Here is a 21,201-nt window from a genome sequence, read left to right as displayed (position 1 = left end):
GACCAGATACATCATCATATGGGACAGTGTTAGTTTCCATAGGGCTGCTTTGGTCCGCAACTGGTTTACAGATCACCCACTCTTCACTGTACTCAACCTCCCCCCATACTCTCCATTCTTGAATCCAACTGAAGAGTTCTTCTCTGCCTGGCGCTGAAAGGTCTATGACCGTCATCCCCATCAACGCATAGCCCTTTTACAGGCAATGGAGGAGGCATGTGGGGATATTGACTAGGCATCATGTCAGGCCTGGATACACCATTCCAAAAGATAATTTCTCCGGTGCCTTGGACTAGAGGACATTGCATGTGATGTAGATGAAATTTTGTGGCCGGATCCACAGAGACGACACAATGTAGACTGATTTCTTTTTTCCTCACTGAAATTACTATTTTGTTTTGACTTGGAAATAAACACTTGTGTTTGTTTTGATGTGTGTGACTAAACACCAGTACTTGAGGTTTGGATCCCTCTGTGTTTACGGACCTATGACAAAAGTATGACCTCAAACTGACATGGCCTACCTTGTGCACAGAAAAGCAAAAGCCAGATGTGGTTTTTATTCATGCCATCAGTGTGTAGTTGGTGCATTGTGTGCTTATTAATGTGATGGCTTGTGTTAACTGTTTGATATAAAAAATACCATTTTTACGAAGGTTTGGAGAGTTATGCAAGGTTTATTAGCTTTTGCAAGACAACTACAATGTTTTGCTGATTTGGTGAAGGGTTTTCTTAGTTGTGTGTAGAGTTTTGCAAAAACAGCCAATAGTTACAAAAAATGTGCATAAGCCATCAGAAAAAACTGTAATGTACTTTGTTTTAGAGAGCAGGGGTTCTTATGAGTAGTTTAAGGCGCTTTTGGTTAATGTCTGCAAACTGTTTGTTTAGGTCAGCAATTGGCAACCTTTAATATCAAAAGAGTCAAAAAAAATATGTTATACAAAAACAAATCACTTTTTTAAGCATACATGAACATATTGACAACACAAATAGGTGGACATCTTTAAATCTTCCACCATACTCTGCAGGAACTGTTGATTTCTGATTATTTTCATTACCACTAGAACAAACGATTTGTTTAGTGGAACAAGAAAATACCTTTTAGCATGTTTAAGGCATGCCTTTGTTCATACGTATTTCCCTTAATAGTAAATGAACACAGTAAAAGTAAAGTCAGTGGCTTCAATTTAATGTTGACTAAAGTCCAGCTGCAAATCAAGCACATCGGTGAACTGAAACAGCTCTGTCACACTAGAATGAAAATAGAACAACAACCTTGCGGTGGTATAGTGATTGATTTTTGTGCTGTAAGAAACCAATTGCATGCAGATGCAGCAACCAACTTATCAAGATCGAACATGCAACACCCTCACACTCTGAGCAACTATTTTACATTGCAAAGGTTTCATTGTGGGAGGCAACCTGTTTTCTCAGTCACAGTCTGACTCACACTGACTGCAAGTAATTGCCATCTAATTTATAAATGCAGATAGGCCGATGACAGTCTGTGCTGTTTTTACTCAACTGGTTGTAATCTGGTTATATTCTTATATAAAAGCAATGTCATTTTGCAATTAAATTGCTGTCCTGCCACAACTATGTCACTACATGTGCAACAATTTTATCACAGTAAATCTCCATATTATCGCAAACTGCTTGCATGTAATTGCCAACTTGACAACTGTTAGAAGACTGCTTCCATCTTATTGCCATTTTATCAGCATCTTGATGCACCAAAAATGACAGAGTGTGAGTGGTTGCAGACTTTGTCCCCATCTTTGAAAAGACCATATAAAGTAAAATAAGGGTTGGTATAATTGCAATAGAAGATTCTTGTTTATTTTTTGTAACAACATTTCTTCAGCTTATTTTAACTTGATGTTTTCCCATGATTGTCCAAGCCCCACCTACAAGTGCTCTGCAGCATACAGATTAAGAACCACTTGTTTTAAGAATGGTGCTTTTTTTCTTGTGCTTTTTTGTGCAGATTTAGAAGTTTTAAACATGAGTGAGGCATCTATTGAAGTTAGTTTTCTTACGCTCATCCTTTTCAGGGTCATGGGGGGCTGGGGGGCAACCAGAAAGACAATCATTCACACTCACATTCACACCTATGGGCAATTTAGAGTTACCGATTAACCCAACCCCAATAACTGCATGTTTTGGACTGTGGGAAAATGCCAGTGTGAACCCACACAGGTGGTGGATTCACATCCAGAACCTTCATGCTGGGAGGTGACGAAATTTTGTGCTATTTTATCATATTAGCCCCCTGATTTCAATTTTTTTATTTGCATACTACAATAAAAAAATAAAATTCTGAAAGTTGCATTAAAAATAGTTTAAAAGGCCAGTCCACCCAGATTTCAGGTGAACCTTTTTGCAAAGACAATCTTTTATTGAGGCACTTGACACAAGCCATGGAATGTACATATCAAATACAACAAATTTAAGGTCTTTTTCACATTCTTGCATCTGTAAACATGATAAAGATAATACATTCAGACAGTAAGTCCATGTTGTCCCTCATACAGGAGAGACTTGTGAGTGAGGGGAAAAATATCAACACCTCACTCAGAGTAGTGTACAGTACACAACAGCTACACAAAGTGTACAAAACAGCAGTGGAGTCAAATACAAAAACTACTGACCGACTCCCTTTAAAGTAACCCTTCATGCATGAAGAGCGTACGTCTCACAGGAGTAGATCAGCAAAAATAGTAGCATGTAGACAAGCTGCTCATGTGCTCTCATTTGACCTGAAACGCATCTATTTGGTCATTTCACATGTGCGTAAGAGGTAAGTAAACTAGGGTTCAGGCATCTAAGTCTATTTCGCATCACAAGAACACATCTCGACTTTAATAGATATATAGGTACATTATCAGTTAGCAGGCATGTGTGGAAGCAGAGTCTACAGATGTCTGCTTTGGATTATCACACTCTAGGATGTAAACATGTACTTCTTGAGAACTACCGGTGGTACTTATGGTCCTTGGCAATCACAAAAATACTTCAGTTTATCTCTTTTTATTCGTGCTGTTTTGTTTTCCCGTCCACTTGGCTCTAAGGAAGTATGTGTAGATGCCTGCTTAGTAAAAACTTCCAACAACAAACCAAACATAGCAAAATATCTCCAGTGTGTGGAGGCGGATAAGGCTGCTGTTGGGCTACAGTTCATCAGCAGGTACAGAATGAGGCTTGGGTATGAAAGCTACGGCTCATGTTTTGAAAGCGCTCACCCTGTTCTCCATGTGGAGCAGCCTCTGCCAAAACTACACCTCTATCCTAAATACAGGGCTCAGCTGGTGCTCACATTAGTAAGGGTTGGTGAATATAAGGCTGTAGTTAAAGGAATACTCCAGCAAAATCTAGATTTTAAGTGTTAAGACATTTTCTGCCTGTTGGCTTGGACTCGTATTTTGTATCCACAGTGTTTTCTATGCAAATATATAACAAATACTAAGGATTTCCTTTTACTTTTTTATAGGTTTCATTATTTTCCCGAATGTGTAATGGCTCAGTCATACTTGAGTATAAAATAGGATGACAACCTCCTTGCTGCTAAAAAAAATCTGTGATTGCACAATGATTTTTTTTCACATTTAGTAACCGATTGCACCTGGTTACCCAGAGGCTGAGTGTGTAACACTTTCAGCCTGTGGGAGGCTACTGGGAATTGCAAGACAGCTGCACAGGTCACCTGATGGGAGGCAACCTGTCTCCAAACAATCACGGTCCAACTCGGACTGATTGCAATCACTCTCAGACAGATTTCTAACACACTGCAGTCAATCCGAGTACGTCTGAGTCAATGAGCACAAGTTCTCTGTGGACTTGAACAAACTCATTGCCAGATCTATTCTGGTCATTTCCTCCTGAGACTCAACTCATTTATTTATGTCCTCTGTAGTGAACACGCAAATCACAAAACATATTAAACTGAAAGATTTCATTCTCAGGACAATATTCCTATACAAAAAGGAAGGTTGCCAAGCAACAGTGTTATTTTGCAGTTAAATAACCGCTCTGCTGCAAATACGGGACTTTTTGTTGAAGAATTTCGGTTTCAAATCTATGAAGTTCTGGGTGGAGTCAGAATGTATGTAGTAAATGTGAATTTCTGATCAATGCGAGTTTCTGTTTATGCAGATGGCAACAAATTTGCAACAGAGGGCAACAGTTACAATTTTTGCCAATTTATCAGAGTTAATTACCATATCATCACAAACAGCTTTTTTGCTGTCATTAAACTTATTCAGTCACAGATAGCAGATAGACAACAGTCTGACCCATCATGTTGCTGTTTAATCATTGACTTGATGTACCAAAGTTGGTTTGAAGGTGAAACCTGACTGTAAGATGTGGTCTCGGTCTTTGAAGCAACCATTTCAGTGACAACAAGGTTGCAAGTTTTGCTTTTCTTGATGTGACGCTAGCATAAAGAAGGCTTTAAAACACTCTTCAGACCATTATTCACTATATATGGACATAACTACGCCTGCATAAACTCTTTGTACTGAGCCATATTGTTGAAAACAAAATGTTTTGAAAGTTCTGAGCATGGACAGTGAAGTTAGGATTATGCTGCAACATGTGTGACAATGGGGCATTTCAAGCCAACAGGCAGGCAGGTTCAGCAAGTTAATGTTTGGTCCACTCTAGACAGCCATTTTTAGAGTATCCCAGAAAGAGTACTGTCAGTCTGTCCTCTTGTTGATTGAATTTATGTTATACATTATGGTCTGGTCCCACCATTTTATACCTGTGTAATTCCAGTGTATTAGCCTGTCCCATTCTGTGGAGTGAGGCTCTCCCAAGGGCAGATGATCTCTTTGGTTCCCACTCTTTCCCGAGAGACAGCTCTGTTCTCCTCATCTTCATCCTCAGACTCAATGGGGTAGATGCGGCACTCCGGAGGAATATCCACTTTGATCTGAAAAAAGCTGAGAAATGTTTCAGAAAAAGACGAGGTCATCAGGGGCTGATCTGATATTATTTGTCACGTTAGCAACATAAACTTTTACTTTGTGTACCTTAGTAGCCCAACTAGATACAAAGTCTGCATACACAGGCATGACTAAAATACATACATTGTATGTAATATAACAATATTTACATGTGCTGTGTCAGTTAAATAAATAACTGAATATGAGATGACAGTTTTGACTTCCAGCTTTTATGCAAAGATGTTCCCATCATATTGGTTTTGTAGGAACTGTAGCTCCAATATTGCATATGTATGAATTTTTGCAATAAAAACAAAAATAAATAATTGTATTAAAAATTGAATTTCTTTTTCCTTTCTTGCAATTAACAAATAGTCCTAGTGTCCAAGTTACAGATAACAGCCTCTTCCTCAGGCCTGTTCTACAACTATTTCACTTCTTGTTTCAGCGCTTCCACCTAAATTTAAAGTAAAATAAGACTCCTGGATTGGAGCGAAAATGATGGAAAACATATGTCTTTCAAAGTAAAAGTCCTGCATGACTGTCACGTACTTGCCAATCCGTCTGGGCGGAGCCTGACTAGGTTCATCTGGGCTGATTGGCTGTATGCGGCTGCTTGTCCCGGCAGCTGGATTACATTTAGGTGACAAGCTGGCAAACATAGAGGAGGGAGTGCAGCCACGCTTGAGTAGACGACGCAGGGATAGAGCCATGCGAGACTTGGACACGTTCCCTCCTGCAGATGCTCGGGCCTCAGGGTTCCCTTCACTTTCCCCCTCACTGGCTTCCGCTCGCCGCTCAGAGGCAGAGGTGCTGTCTAAGGCCACGCTGATGGGGGACGGACAGGCTGGGGTGTGGGCCAAAAAGGGAAGAGAGGGCGAGGCGTTGGCGGAGGGGGGGTCAGTCATGCCAGAATAGACAGCGAGGTGGGGCACAGGAGTGGTAAAGCGGCACAGCTGTGAGGTCAAAGGGCAAGAGACACAAGTCAGAGGGCATCCAGACAGATAAATACATGTCTGTGTTTGGAATTTTTTTAGCAGATGGTTCCCTGAATACATCACTATTCTGTTTACAGACCTAACAAGAGACATAACACGCAAAAGGTTTCATAACATCAACTTCATTATAACAATATAGAGCCCTCTCACTTTCTGTAACCACAGGAAATTAATATTTAGCCACCAAGACAATCTCACTGTCCGCTCAAAGTAAAGAAAGGTCTGACCAGCATTCAGCTTTGCTGATTCATGATATTAAAGCTCACATTAGAGCACCACTTTCATCTCAGAGAGCACAGCACTTTAAAAAACATAACATCTGTAACTGAGTAGGGAAAATGGGCTTTGATAGCGTATCCTGATTTTCCAGCTGTTTTTTGTCCTCAGGCTGACATACCCCTGGGACAAATGCCTCAGTGCCTATGATGTCATAACAGTGAGTCCTGCTCCAGATGGAAAAACAATAACAACTTTTTTGTTTTAAGTGATGACGATAACAGTCATCACTTTTATCATCAACCCATGATATCAGTGTTGGTCTCAAAACCCCACAGTGCTGCGATGATTACCCGAGATCTTCATAATGTGTTATCCCATTTGCCTATGATGCCGTTTCTTGTCTGTCGACTTCAAAGTATTTTAAAATATGTTCTCCCCATTCTGCACAATTGTTTGCAGGTGCCTTGCCTGAGGCACATAAATCTGCTTTTGCAATACTGATAAAAAATTTCCAGAATATTCTTACGAGCTATCACAGGGTCGGCAGTAGCCCAGGAGATTTTTGATTCTAGCTCTCACTGTTGCTTGTTGCCTGCAGCATTTTAATTTTACTTTAAATGGATATCCAACCTAAGCATCACAGGCATTGTGAATGGAGGCACGTTTCTGTTTTATTAGCTAAATCCAGAATTTTTTTTCTTGCCAAATAAATTTGTAGTACACTCCTTTTAACTTGTTTTGCCCTTAGCTTCAGTTTCCTATTGTTTAACTCTGCTTTTTAGCAAAGGGAAATGTAAGCTATAAAATATAACGGCAATGCTCATCAGTTTTGATAGGTGGAGAACCATACCTCACTCTATGGTGGAAAAATGCTGTTTTAATAAGTTAATATGCATTTTAATATCATCTCAATGATCAAGCTGTAGAAACAAGCGTATGTTTACAACAAGTGCAAATGGTTAAGTAAATTTGCAAACTTATGTTGGTCTTAACGTTGCACTTTCGCATCACAAAAAAGCAGGTTTTGAAAGAAAGAAACAATGGAAGGAAGGAAGGAAGGAAGGAAGGAATTTGAATGCATTGCGCTACAATCGAATTAAATGGAAAAATGAAAACGGTGAATAAATGACGGCTTAAGTCCAAACACATAAGTATGAGGTGGTTTTATGAATGTTTTATTACCTTATGACTGATAACAAAGACAACTCAAAACATACTAAACAACAGTGAATGCACAGAGATGGACAGCACAGTAAATGTATCATGACAAACAAAAAAGCAGACAACACTTACAGCTTACATGGACGTAAATGTCAGCGATGACAATAGATGGCTATTTGTCTTCTTCTTGTAGTAATTTATTAACACGAGTTGCAAAAAAAGGTTGGTTCAGATTTTGAAACATGCATTTCCAAAGACGTCAAACATGTGACTCACACAGAAATATAAAGTATGTTTACATAGAGCCTGATCGATATACGATTTTTAAGACCGATATGTGTTGATTTGAAAATCGAATATTTTGACACATATCCTAAAATCTACCTATGCAGCATCAATGCACAAACATGATTAAAGTTGTTATGAGGCACAACAACTTCAATTCTTTAAATTTTAAAAATTTTATTTATCAGTCATGACCAATATGGATACCAATAGATCAGCAAACAGCTAATTTCAGCAGATATATCAGCACGCTGATAAATTAGCTGGGCTCTGGTCTATGACTCTTCACTGAAAGGTCTAATAGCAACATATTATAGATGTTTTCTAATTTATTATATAACATTATATCCTGTCTAAACATATAATGTATTACATGTATTATATGTAACTACTATAGCAATTAGACAAATAAAATTAGTCATTTTTAACTGAGGTGCGACGAGGAGGCGCCTCTTTGCCCTGTTGGCTGAGTTTGCTCATGACCTGTGTGATGTCAACAGGGGCACTGGCGGCCATCTTGGCCTTTTGCTCCTGCTCCTGTTGCCGGATGATGATGGGACTGAGACTGGGCCGTCTGTTTCTTGCATTTTGCTCCAACTGGGAGTCACTGGGATGATGTATGGGGAGGGGAAAAGAAACAGGAACAAGGTAAGAGTTGAAAGTTGAAAATTCAGGATTGTCTTTAAGAGTACGGAGGAGAGAAGAGAAAATTTGAGGTTTATGTTATATATTTGTTAGGGTTGTTTAGACTGCAACATTCCTCTTTGCTGTGACTAAGACGTATTTTCTGTTAGTCAAACTAAAAGCTTCAAATAAATCTTCCAACAATGTCTGAGAAAAGCTCCACAAATTCAATGCAAAAAGTGCCTCTTACCTGAACTTGTGTTCCTCGGGACATACGGCCTTCTTCGTTGTTTCCTTAAACACTGGAGATTTTAGGTATCGGCCATATGAGTCCTGCAAAATGCAAAATGCTATCAGTTGGTCCAGTGAGTTGGTCTCTTACAGGTACAGATACAACCCCACCGTTCCCTTGTGATTTAACCATAGACATCCAGGTCTGAAAAGTGGCCAGCAGGGGGCACCTCATCTGGTCACAAAGTTCATATTGTATAAAGGTCAATGAGAACATTATCCTGCTACTTAATCATTTATGACACCAGTTAACATTTTTTTGTGAGTTTATAGTCTCAATAAAAGTCTAATCTGATACTTTGTGATGTTTAGTTTCAAATCATGCTCCCATTTAGAGCAAATTACACACGTTGCTATAGCATGGGCATGCATAGCGCCATCAGCTCCACAGTCAGCTCAAACCAAAATCCAAAAAGGTGTTTTAATTTATGCAGTCTCTGCACTGATCACACCTACTGACATGTTTACTGACCTTCTTCATGAGCATGTAGATGTGAGTCTGGGCTGCATCCAGGACGTATCTGTGTGGGTGTTTCAGACCTTTCACTGTGATTTCCATCGTCTTTCCATCGATGTTGATCCATCGTGGAGCACCGCGTGCCAGGAAAGTCCTGAGATCAATGAAAGTGGGAGGAATGAAGAGGAAATGCTTTGACACTTACATGGAAAAACCTCAAAAGCCAGATAAAAACTTCTTCTTCAGTAAAGATGTGAGAAAAAAATATCCACTGCATTGTTTTCATCATTTAATCATCAGTTAAAGTAACACTATACTTGCAGGTAAAGTTCACTACATGCAAAGTTTAGATTTAAACTGTAATTAATCTAAGGCGTATTATTTCTGGATGATGGCAACCAAAATTTGTATTAATTCTCAGTTTTATTTTAAGTTTTAATCTTTAATCTTTATTAATTAAAAATAATTGAGTGAATTTAATGTTAAAAATAAAAATTAAAAACACTGAATGTCCAACATGTATTTGTGTCACTATTAAACTAATAAATATAACTATTAAAGAGTCATAAATCACTGTCAGTAAACATAGTTGGCGATTTTTAAATCAAATAATACTTTCTTCTCCACTGTCTTCAATATTTACCAGAAGACTAATATATTCTTCAAGAAGTTCTTACTTGTAGATCTGCTCTGCTTTCTCTTTCATTGTCGCAGCAGTGCCCCACTTCAGATCCTCACAACCTTCCCAGAATGCCAAGTTCTCACCTGAGTAGGTTTAGAGAAAATAACCAGATATAAACTCAGATTATTCCTAACCCCTTCTACTGAAGGAAAGCTTAACATCAGGACCAACAGTGACTTTAAATTGCATCAGACTATCATACCGCTGAACTCTTTCTTTAGGAACAGTCTGAAGTCATCTCGTCCTCGAGGGTCTGAAAGGAGCTCTCCAAAGCTGAACGTCCACCTCTCCACACGCATTTTAGTGGGTATTTCCACACTGTGCCGCACAGATAACAAAAACAAAATATTCTTAATTATTGTCCAAAATCAGTGATTTCTATAAGTATAATCATCTTACGCACTTGGGCATATTCAAAGCCCAGTATGTGACGTCATCAGTGAGCCAGGGGTTGCTGGGAAGACACTTGGACAGAAAAGGGTCGTGGCCTTTATAAGTGGCGCAGTATTTCACCAACCTGCAGTGGAGGGAAAAACACGTCACCATCGACCACACTGAAGGAAAATAACGTCTTTAACCATTAATGATGCAGCCACACAGAAACAGTAAAGCAAGTGCAGCCAAGCCTACAGGAGGCATAACTCACATTATCTAATCCCTCATCAGTCAGAGAACAGCAAATACACTTGACAATACATGTTTGTCTACTGTGAAGATTCTCATTTTCTTTTTATTTGCTGGAAAGACACGTGCGAAATATGTCAAAGATTCAAGTGAACTTTCTACTAGCTAGCCACTGAGCTAGCTACTTATCATATAATCAGGGCCAGTATTTTTCTTTTTTTTACTGAGAAACTGAGACTGTTGTGGAGGGCTCCACCAATAAGCTTAAGCAGCCCTCCACAACGGTCCCACTTTCTCATCAGCTTTAACCTGTCTGACCTTTACAGATCACTCAGTGGGGTTATGCTGAAAATAATGTGCGTGTGTTACTTTAAGGCATACAGCTAATGGAGCAGCCAGGGTATAGGAGGGGTACTGGTTTGCTACAGATAGTAGCGAGCTTCTTATATGAGGGACTGTCTTACGCGCCAATGGACACTGATGATTTCACTCTGGGACGCATGATGGACTGCTGGGTGAAAATCATCTACAGGGAGAGAAATGACAGCCAGAATAACACAGAGCTGCCACTATACGTGATCAATAAAACATCCAACAAGTGAGTAGAAAAAAACTTACGATCCTCTCGTAGTCATCGGGTGTTTTTGCCTGAGGAAAAATGTATTAAAAGTATGAGTACAGATAATAAGCCATATACTTTATGACTTCACAGTTAGGACACTGTATGTATTTCTGCACAGAAAAAAGCACTGTTTTATACATCACTTCTTTATCATTGTTGGACTCATGATGAACACTTGTGAACACTAACCTTCAACATCATTTCACAACCTGAGCTGAGATTCAGGTACTTTTTTTTTGTTAGCAAGTATTATAGCAAGTGCATTCATGAGGTGATGTGAGTGTGTGCAGATGTGTTCACAACCAGCCTAAAAGTCTGGGATTTGAAAACATAGCCGTAGGAAATGCCTGCAGAGAAGAAGAAAGGAAAAGAGAAGGCCTTAATTTTAATAAAAGAAAACAGCATACATATCATTTACTGTACCTGCATTAATGCATTAAAGCTTCTTATGGGATATAAGCTGATTGAAAGGAATTATGTTCATGCGGGTCAGGCAGAGACTCACCTGTTACCTCGTGTGCATTTGGATCTATTAGTCTTTCCAGTCCATAGTCCATGGCACTCACAGTCCCTGGCTACATACACATCAACAAAAGAGAATTACACAGTGTTTACCAAAGGACTAATTAATTAAACAGATGGCTGTTTTATAATGCTAATCATCAGCGGATAATGTGTCGTACTTCTCATGGCCATCTCAAACAAGAAGAGGCCAATCACCAAATTCACTCTTGGTCATTATGAATACATCTTCAAGTACTTTATTTGTTTCCCACGGGGGGCTTTAAAATGCATTAACTTTAAATCACATTTAGCAGTCATTACGATCAATCTGAACCTGTAAGATGAAGTTTTAAGGACAGCATATGTTATTTACATCAAGGTGTCATTATATTTATTTTTCAACATGAAACATCTGTTTCTGCTTTTATTGAATACTGATTTTTTTTAGAAAAGGTCAAAAGTTTCTTCCTTTTTAAATTGTGCATCTTAAATTAAGAGTGTGCATATCTGATTTAGTATTTAGAAGGAATGAAATGCTTGAAGGCTGGAAGACGGAAGAAATATCTATCCTTTTTGTCTGAAAAGCTTTAAAATACACAAACCAACAAATGCAAAGCAGTTAATACTCTGATTTTGTAAGTATCAATCGGCCACAGCATTTAAACTTCCTGTCTAATACTGTGTCAGCAGACACAGGAGCCCCTTTTGTGTCTGACAGCAGGACGTTTGATCGAACTGGGATTTAAGAACTTCGGATGGGTTAGTTGTAGTTGTACCTCAAAATTCCCGGCAGAACTTGACCTATCAGCTTTTAACGTTGGTAGCTGATTAATATGCTTTATTGCTTTATTTTACAGCATGCATATGGAAATCTCAACTGAGGGATTGACAACAGAGCACCCTTGCAGCGATAACTCATGTGCCATGAGACACAAATTAGTGCCAGTGCCAGTGACCCTCGTTAGGTCAAAGTCTTCTGTGCATACACTATATTGCCAAAGGATTCACTCACCCATCCAAATTATTTAATTTCAGGTGTTCCAATCACTTCTGTGGCCACAGACATAAAATCAAGCACCTGGCGTGTAGACTGCTTCTGCAAACACTCACAGATCTTAGGAACTCAGTGAATTCCAGCGTGGTACTGTGGTAGGATGCCACCTGTACAACAAGTCAAGGCATGAGTAGGCAGAGTGGGGTCAGCAGATACTGAGGTGCATAGTGTACAGAGGTCATGAACTTTCTGCAGAGTTGAGCACTACAGACCTCCAAACTTCACGTGTGCCTTCAGATATGCTCAAGAACAGCATGTAGAGAGATTCATGGAATGGATTTCCAATGCTGAGAAGCTGCATTCAAGCCTTACGTTACCAAGTACAATAGAAAAGCGTCATATGCAGTGGTGTGAAGCATGCCCAACCTAGACGTGCTCTCTGGAATGATGAATCATGCTTCTCTGTCTGGCAATACAATGGATAAGTAGTTCCAGTGAAAGGAACTGTTAATGCTTCAGCATACCAAGACAATTCTGGACAATTTCATGCTCTCAAGCATGGCAATAGTCCCTTCCTGTTCCAACATGACTGTGCACCAGGGCACAAAGCAAGATCCATAAAGACATTAAAGAGCAATTCTGGTGTGGAAGAACTTGACTGGCCTGCAGAGTCCTAATCCAAAAGAACACCTTTGGAGCAGAGACCAGGAGCTAGGCCTTCTGATCCAACATCAGTGTCTGACCTCACAAATGGGATTCTGGAAGAATGGCCAAAGGTTCCCATAGACACACTCATAGAAAACCTTCCAAGAAGAGTTGAAATAGTTATAGCTTCAGAGGATGAGCCGACATCATAATAAACCCTGTGGCTTAAGATTGGGATGTCACTCAAGTTCATACGCATGTGAATGAAGACAAGCAAATACTTTTGGCAATATAGTGTACCTCACTTCTGAAAGGACACAACACAAGTCACAGAGCACAGGCTACAACGTGCTACATTACTGAAAAGCAGAGGTGGGACCAAGTCATTGTTTTGCAAGTCTCAAGTAAGTCTCAAGTCTTTATCCTCAAGTCTCAAGTCAAGTCTCAAGTAATGTCAGGCAAGTCAGAGTCGAGTCTCAAGTCACTGGTGTAAAAGTCCGAGTCAAGTCACAAGTCTGAAACTTTGAATTTCAAGTCCTTTCGAGTCTTTAAAAAAAAAAAGAAAAAATAATGTTGCAGTTATGCTAAATGTAAATATTAGACCATGTAATTTTAAAATCTGTGTTTTTCTCAACACATGACAAAATAGTGAACTTAGAAAATATACACAAATTGTGAAATTGCACCTCTTTAAAATGCAGCTCAATTAAACCTAGCTCCAAGAATAATTTTCACCGACAGTTCTGAGATAAGCTGCATGTTATTCTTGGATGCGGTTGTAGGACCAGCTTTAAAATCGCATGACAAAAATATCATACACATTAAAAAAACTGTATCACCAACGTAGCCTGGACAACATTTGCTAGTTAGATGAAGTCAGCTATCTCATCGTAGCATATTTATATGCATATTTATAAGCATACGGTTCTTGGAGTGAGTGCATACACTCATGAAGTTTAGTAACTTCAGGTCACTGCAACAAGCCCAGGTACAGTTTACCGACGGATGGGTGCAGGACCTTGAAATGCACCGTGTAGAAAGTAAAGACCATCGTACGTATCATAAGTTTACCAGTCTCACAAATTGTTGTCATAAATACACATTCCTTAACCGTTTATTAATAGGACCTTTGAGCTCAACGGTAATTAATTAGTAGTGGAAATAATTTCTGGTACCCATCACAGAAATGTAGCAGTGACAATAATATTGTATGCTGTAATCGTACTGGGCAATTAGTGATACAAAACAACTGTTTTATCCTGTGAATAAAAGTATATGTTTTTGTCAATGTACCATAATAACAGAAGCGAAACGCAATATTGTGTCAGGACAATTCACTATTTATGCACAATAAATAAAGGAGCATAGCGCGACAATTTCTGTTCAGCGCCAGACTTGCTTGTAACCTATATCACTAATTATGTTATGAAAATGACGCATTAACTACTAAAAAACACTGACCTTCGTGTAAATGCTTGGAGCAGACTAACCTGTGAGCTGGAGTGTTCTGGGACGTTATATTTGATCTTTGAATGATCCAGGCCATCCGTCGCCTCTTTGTTACTTCGGAAACATGGCTTGAACAATTTCTCTTCAACGACGTAATCCGATAACAACCGATCTCTTTACCCGTCGGCTTCCCGTGGCTGTCATTCGACCGGCTATTGCAGTTAATAATACAACGGCTTCTTGACATTTTTGTGTTTCTTTTTATCGCTGTATAACTGATTTCAATTGAAAGCCTGCGTGCGCTAGTACCGCTTGCCACGAGTTCCCAGAATCCTTTGCGGTTCTACCCGTGAATGACGTCACATTTTCAATCTCTATATAATATGCATGTTAAATTTTATATTTGGGGTGAAATATCAAGTCTTTTCAAGTAAACCGGTTCAAGTCCAATTCAAGTCCCAAGTCATTGGTGTAAAAGTCCAAGTCAAGTCACAAGTCTTAGAACATTTTTTCAAGTCAAGTCTAAAGTCATAAAATTAATGACTCGAGTCTGACTCGAGTCCAAGTCATGTGACTCGAGTCCACACCTCTGCTGAAAAGGTCACCAGTAGTCAACACAATATTCTTCCTAAAGGCTGAAGTCATAAACAATGAAAAGCACAACTGTTTAACATTATGCACTTAACTGTGTTTTTATTATGGCCCTACTTTATATGATGTGACCATATAGTTTATGGTCACATATATTATGCAACCAAAACTTTAGAAAGACATATTTCTGCAATATGAGAGATGTTTGTGCAGGAAAATCCCAGTAGATCAGCAGTTTCTGAAGTGAGAATATCCTCAAACATCTTTGCACCTAATCAAATGACTGCAAACCAATTAACTCATGGGAAACACATGGGTCTTTGGTTGGGAGCTGTCACTGTCTTTGGTAACTGTAACTGTAATCCAGCATCACAGCACAAGAAGCTCGATGTGCACAAGGTGCAAACCACTGTACCACTTTCTCCCATGCAGTGTGAAATATTAATCAGTTGTGCCCTTTTCCTCTGACTGGACATGCAGTGGTAATGAGACATCATGGGTAGAGATAATGAGATACCTTGGGAAGTATTGCAGTGTGGTGCAATTTACTTTCTTACTTCTCTGTTTACCTGCAATGTACCAATATCTGCTGTTTACTGTTCAGGCTTGATAACTATATCTGTGCATGTATGCTTATATTATCTCATGTTGTGGGGACATAAATGTGTTTATATAATCACATAGTGAGGCCCAGCTCCTTTTGGTGGCAAAAAGCCATTCTCATTCACGCAAATCATAAAGGACTTGGTTGAGTGACGGCTAGTCTAAGTCTTCAAATATAAATTCACAAACGTCTTCTGTAGTGATAGAAACATGCATGTGTGTGTTCTCACCGGAGGTCTATGAACCACCCAGTAGGCTCTTTCCTGACAGTCAAACACCACACGGTCCGGTTTCTTTCTCTCCTTCGCAGCTCTAAAACCCAACCCAAACACAGAGAGTCATAACACATTGTTACCCTTAACGCTTCCCGACATCACTGAGCTTCCTGCACACCCACCTATACTGCTCTTTAGCTTGCATCACTATAAAATCCCATTTATGATTCATCCACTTGTGAAGATGGTTGTACTGCTCCTGAGGACATAAAACAACACCTCAGTAAATGCCAATAGAGAAAATTAATTGCCGTGGGATTCGTGTCCAATTCTCACCTGCTCGTGCAGCTCCAAGATTCCTTTCTTACGTATGTTTCTCTTTGCCAGGTAGATTGCTTCAGTAACAAAAACATAGATGGATGTTAACGGTAAGTGATTCTTAGTAACAGGATGCATTCAGATACACTCACCATAATCTGTATCCTCAACAGGCCACTGCTGTGTGGGCCAGAAATATGGTGTCTGGAAACAATGAAGGGCAGAGGTGATGATTAGCAGTAAGCGTTTTTGTGAGTGGGATTCATTTCTTGCAGATTTAAGGGTGTTTTTTGTTGGTTGTTTTCAATTTGCAGTCATTCAGGAAACTAAAGCCAGACTAATTTGGGGTTTCACATCATAAAATAAATACGACGGAAATTGGTTTTACCTCGCTTTAGTGGTTTTTGTGTCTTGTAATGGTAAACTCTTTTATTATCTAATCATTGCATGTTACAGCAGAGATGCTAAACCCATTACAGAAAATCTGGCACATGCCGCTTTCTGGAACCAATTTACCAATGGGAAATTACCATGGTCAATAATGTTGATAAAATGAATCAGTTAATATATTAAAAATAATGACTGAATGCAGAATTAAATATGTATATCACACTGAAAAAAATCTCTCAAAAAACTAAAAATATCCCCAAAATTTTCTGACAGTAAATTCTAATTTTTACCAAAATGTACGGGCATTTCTATGTATTGTAAAAATGCAATGCATAGTGAAAAACATCCATAAAAAGTAATATGGAAAATTCCTTTATTTTAAAAATGGTGAATGTTTTTACAAAGATGTTTGTTTTATTTCAGTGTAGGGCCTTTCTGTCTTTTTTTTTGAAGAAGAAAAAAAGTATTTAAAAAAAAACATTATTCTGCACTGAAAAAAATGCAGCACTGTTTTAAACTGAAGGAATTTTACATTTAATTTTTACACATTTTTGAAAATAAAGGTTTCTCACATTTTTACATTTTTGGATGGAAAAACTTCCAGGAAGTGCATGATTTTACTTCACAAGGCTCGATCAACCTTTTTTTTTAACCTTCCATGGCTCTGCATTTTTATTTTGAACTTACATGATATACCGACATAATTATTCTTAGAAGTTGCTATGTGCTCAGGCTAAGAGACACAGCAACTTTCTAGCCTTTACATCAAATGAATTTGATGTACTGATGTGTTTTTATCACAATCTTTTAGGCTCTGCACCTAATAAATTAGCAACTGCTCTGTTGTTTTCTGTTTTCTTGTAGGTAAACAACAGTCACACTTAAATGACCTTTGCAAGCATTTCAGTTTACACTGCATTTTTTGCATGAGTTGTGGAGTCACTAGATAGCAGGAACAGGAGTGCACACTATGTGTGTTTCTGCATGACTATGTGCATCCCTTTTTTTACATTTTAACAACATGCAAAAACACTGTTCAGTGTGCAGCAATGAAAACTAAATCTTCCCATAACCAGAAATACTGTTTTGGAAGATCGTTTGGCTTTGCTGCAGCTGAGATTTTGGCTAAGCTTTAAAATGTGGTGTGTTTACCTGGAAGCGATACAGGGATGCATCTGGTTTGACCACTAAACGCTTGTGGTCTTGTATAGGGTAGATGTATCCTAACGCCACCAGCATGGAGCCAAAACTCCTCGCCTCTGAATAAAAAAGACAGATTTGCTATAAATGAGGTTCTATCACCAATTTTCACTGTCAGCTAACATGATAACATCCTAAAACTGTCTTCTTTTTATCAAAACACACACTTTGAACTGGGATGGCATCAGCTGCCTGATCTCTCACCTTGTGCATCGATTTGGAATCTGTCTGCTAACCACACAACTATGTCTTCACCTGAGGAAAAAGGACTCAAGGTCAGAAGTAACAAAGAATCTATGGAAATAAACAACACTAGTCAAAAGGGCAGCTTGAACAGCAAACAACTTTAAATATACTGTATGTTGTTTATGTCCATCAGTGCATGCCTGTAAATGCCAGAAAGCTAATGTCAAAGAGAGACATGGAAGGAGAAAAGGGAGGAGGAGAAGGATGACAAGTGAAGAAGAGAGAAAATGACAGAAAGGCAAAGGAAAGAAACAAGAGGAAGAAAGAAACTAAGAAAGGAAAGGAAAGGAAAGCTTGTGAGATGAAAGAAAGGGGGAAAGGGGGAGGAAAAGGAAACAGGAAAAGCAAAGGAATCAGAGATGGAGAGAAAACAAAACAGCAAAGAAAGTGAGAGAGGGAAGTGGAGAGAGCAGCAGAGAAGAAGCCTTTGGTATGTTTTCATTCATTCAGCTGTGGGCATTCAAAGCTTGCAGGTGACGTAGAAGTCTAGGTTCCCTCTCTTCTCCTCCTCCACCACCTACTGCCTGCATTCCTCTTGCTTCGGGCGCTACATGTTTGTTTCCTCTCGCCTGCTCAATCATCATCCTCCTCCTTCACCTCCTACTTCTTCCCTCTCTCTGTCTCTGAGACCATGGGGTTGTCATGGAGATGAAATCTGTAGCTCCAACACCGTGGTATCCTCTGGCGAGGTTGTGCAGGTACAGTCACTCAACGGGATAAAAATCAAGCCACTGTAGTGTATGTGAGAGTGTTTGTGTCCACTTTACCAGTAATAGCATGTGGTATTGTGGTGATAACCAGTCTCTGAGGCTGTAGCTTCACTCCCGTTGTGGGGTCCTGCATCTCGAGGACCACCTTCTCCGCCTGCTCAAAAAAAGGTTGTGAGGAGGTGTCACATCAGAGCTCACAGTGTAGGTTTTTGGGGCAGCAGATTTGATTGTAAATCCTAAATTTTGATCAGTGAAATTCACATGACGGTGATGATGATCATTAGTGTAACCTCGAGCATGCACAGCATTACCATTAACCTCTTTTCTACTTAATGAAAGGCAGAGAAAGCTGCATTAAACTGTGTCTCACTGATTAAAAAAGGGCAAATTTCCCCCCTGGGATGTTAAGGCTTGATGTGTAAGCTTGTAATTAATACTTCCTATTAGACAAATGCCGAATGATTCGGTTTCTGTTTCTCTCCAAACAACTGTTCAGCTTTTTAGTCCAATGACTGGATTACAGTTTTAATGCTGCATTAGAAAGTGGTGAGAAGCGAGATGACGGGATTGTTTCAAGCCCTGATCTCATGGCTTTTGTTTGGCTTGTGTGGGAGGTTTGTGATGACTCACTGCCCTCTAAACAGTTTTTCAGCCATCATACCATCTGATCCCAGAGCTCCCCCACAACTTAGGTGTGTACGGCAGAGGAAGAAATCCTGTAGTACATTAATTCACTTTATGTGTGTGTGTGTATGCATGTGTGAGAGAGAAAGAGAAAGAGAGTGTGTTTGTAGCTGACTCCTGGGTCTTTTTGAAGTGGCTTTGTGCTTTGAAGTCAACCTGGAGAGGCTATAAGCCCCAGACTGAGCTGGACCAAAGTGGGCTTTCATTGACCAAAACACAAAGTTCTCCAGGAAATGGATTCTGTGTGTATTCCCCTGGAGAGAGGGGGACACTGTGTGAGTGCTACATCTGGAAGCTCATGTCTTGATTATTTCCTTCCATTTATTTATTTATTTTTTCTAATGTTAAAACATTCTCTTTGGTGACCATCCAACTGAATTTTAAATATGAGATGATGGATGAAGGACTGCTCTGGCTGGCCTCACACACACACACACACACACACACACACACACACACACACACACACACACACACACACACACACACACACACACACAATTCACACAGCGCCTGGATTAACTTCTTTCCAGCAGCTGGTTGGTGTAGATGGAGGTATTGATACTGATCCAGGCCTAATGCTTATTAAACAGAACGACCTTATCACAGTGAAAAGGTTGAAACAGAACACAGTCACACAGTCTGACAGCTATATAGAGTGTAAGGGGGAAGCTGACATGACATCTGATTTACAGTATGTTGGCATCATTCTGAAACACGAGTATATGAATAACATCTCTAATAACCCTTAATAACTAAAGTCCATATTATTAAAGAAATGCATTTTGCTATTGGGTTTCCCTAAAGCTTGTTGTAGTCCAAATGGTACCTGTGGGTTTTAATCCTTAACGGAATGACCATCCTTAATAAATCTATTCAATGAAAGCATTGGGATTTCCAGAGAATATTATAGATTATTATAGTGCAAATGCCAACAACAGCCTGGGTTTGTGAGGTTCCTGTAAGCCAATACAGTCCAAGCATTGCGTTAGAGAATTTATACAAGTCACTAATGATGCGTCTGCAGCAGGTATAATCTATAAGCCTGTGCTCTGGTTTACATCATCTAATGTAAGCTGTGCAGCCCACCTTTTTGAGACAAGCCATCCGTGGTCGGTACCTCTGTCCATGATCCCGGAGAACGTTTCGGATGGTCATGTTGTGTGATGCTTTGCACCGCTCTCTCTCTCTCTCGCTCTCTCTCTCTCACACACACACACATACAACACTGCTGCCGCCTGTGAGAGCCCTGTGTGTCGTGTGGGGATGCTTGAGGGGAAGTGCAACACTGATCGATGGTGATGTTGCCTTCAAATGTCCCCCCTCTAAACCTCTCACTTGGAAAAACGGAAACTGTTAATGTGCCAATATTTTATCATTTTTAAATTGAATTAGGATTAAATTACCCGTGTGGCACTTCAGGCATGTAATAAAAAGTTGACAGTTCCAATAAGAGTAACAAAGAATTGTCTAAAATAGGTTTAAGTAATTGCAATGTGAAGCCGTTTTAGTTAAGTATAGGCAATAATTTAGTGTTCTTTATCTCATCAATGCTATAAACGCAAAGACAGAAGGTCAAATACAACCACTTTCACAAAACCAAGTTATTTTCCGTCAAGATTTCAAATTGTATTGTTCTTCAGCAGAGCGTTCAACTGCAGATAGCAATATTTCCTGCAGTCTCTGAAAGCAGCATGTCTAAAAGTGTGAAACGAATCAACCAATCGGAGCGCGTCTTTT

General features: G+C 39.4%; 1 protein-coding gene across 2 annotated transcripts; it reads right to left on the bottom strand.

Annotated features, from left to right (window-relative positions):
* Window positions 1-1,759: 1,759 nt before the first annotated feature.
* On the bottom strand, window positions 1,760-20,778 carry LOC146703474 (regulator of G protein signaling 9-like). 2 transcript variants are annotated; one of them, XM_085466721.1, is made up of 19 exons: window positions 20,551-20,778; window positions 18,835-18,931; window positions 18,026-18,076; window positions 17,774-17,880; window positions 16,384-16,435; window positions 16,250-16,308; window positions 16,096-16,172; window positions 15,929-16,010; window positions 11,425-11,487; window positions 10,909-10,938; window positions 10,755-10,816; window positions 10,070-10,183; window positions 9,869-9,984; window positions 9,662-9,749; window positions 9,000-9,138; window positions 8,487-8,569; window positions 8,096-8,219; window positions 5,502-5,905; window positions 1,760-4,946 (listed from the first exon to the last, which is right to left on the bottom strand). In XM_085466721.1, exons 1-19 carry the CDS (start codon window positions 20,617-20,619, stop codon window positions 4,784-4,786), a joined length of 1,980 nt encoding a protein of 659 aa, XP_085322847.1. In that variant the 5' UTR covers window positions 20,620-20,778; the 3' UTR covers window positions 1,760-4,783. The 2 variants fall into 2 exon arrangements, with proteins under 2 accessions (XP_085322847.1, XP_085322848.1); XM_085466722.1 differs by lacking the exons at window positions 18,835-18,931; window positions 20,551-20,778 and adding an exon at window positions 18,589-18,826.
* Between the last annotated feature and the right edge of the window lie 423 nt (window positions 20,779-21,201).

This window comes from Copadichromis virginalis, linkage group LG8, assembly GCF_057382275.1.
Source record: "Copadichromis virginalis isolate Kocher_CV1m ecotype Utaka linkage group LG8, C_Virginalis_male_GT1.1, whole genome shotgun sequence".
Taxonomy (NCBI): Eukaryota; Metazoa; Chordata; class Actinopteri; order Cichliformes; family Cichlidae; genus Copadichromis; species Copadichromis virginalis.
Note: the sequence above shows the minus strand (reverse complement) of the source record. Positions and strands in the feature narration are given on the sequence as shown.

What these genes read in the sequence shown, in the direction of transcription:
- LOC146703474 (XM_085466721.1), bottom strand. Translation starts at nt 20,619, where the DNA reads ATGACCATCCGAAACGTTCTCCGGGATCATGGACAGAGGTACCGACCA. An exon ending in TCATCAGTGTCCATTGGCGC is followed by an intron (nt 10,184 to 10,754) that starts GTAAGACAGTCC and finishes CCTCCACTGCAG; the next exon opens with GTTGGTGAAATACTGCGCCA. An exon ending in TCTACATGCTCATGAAGAAG is followed by an intron (nt 8,570 to 8,999) that starts GTCAGTAAACAT and finishes TGCATTTTGCAG; the next exon opens with GACTCATATGGCCGATACCT.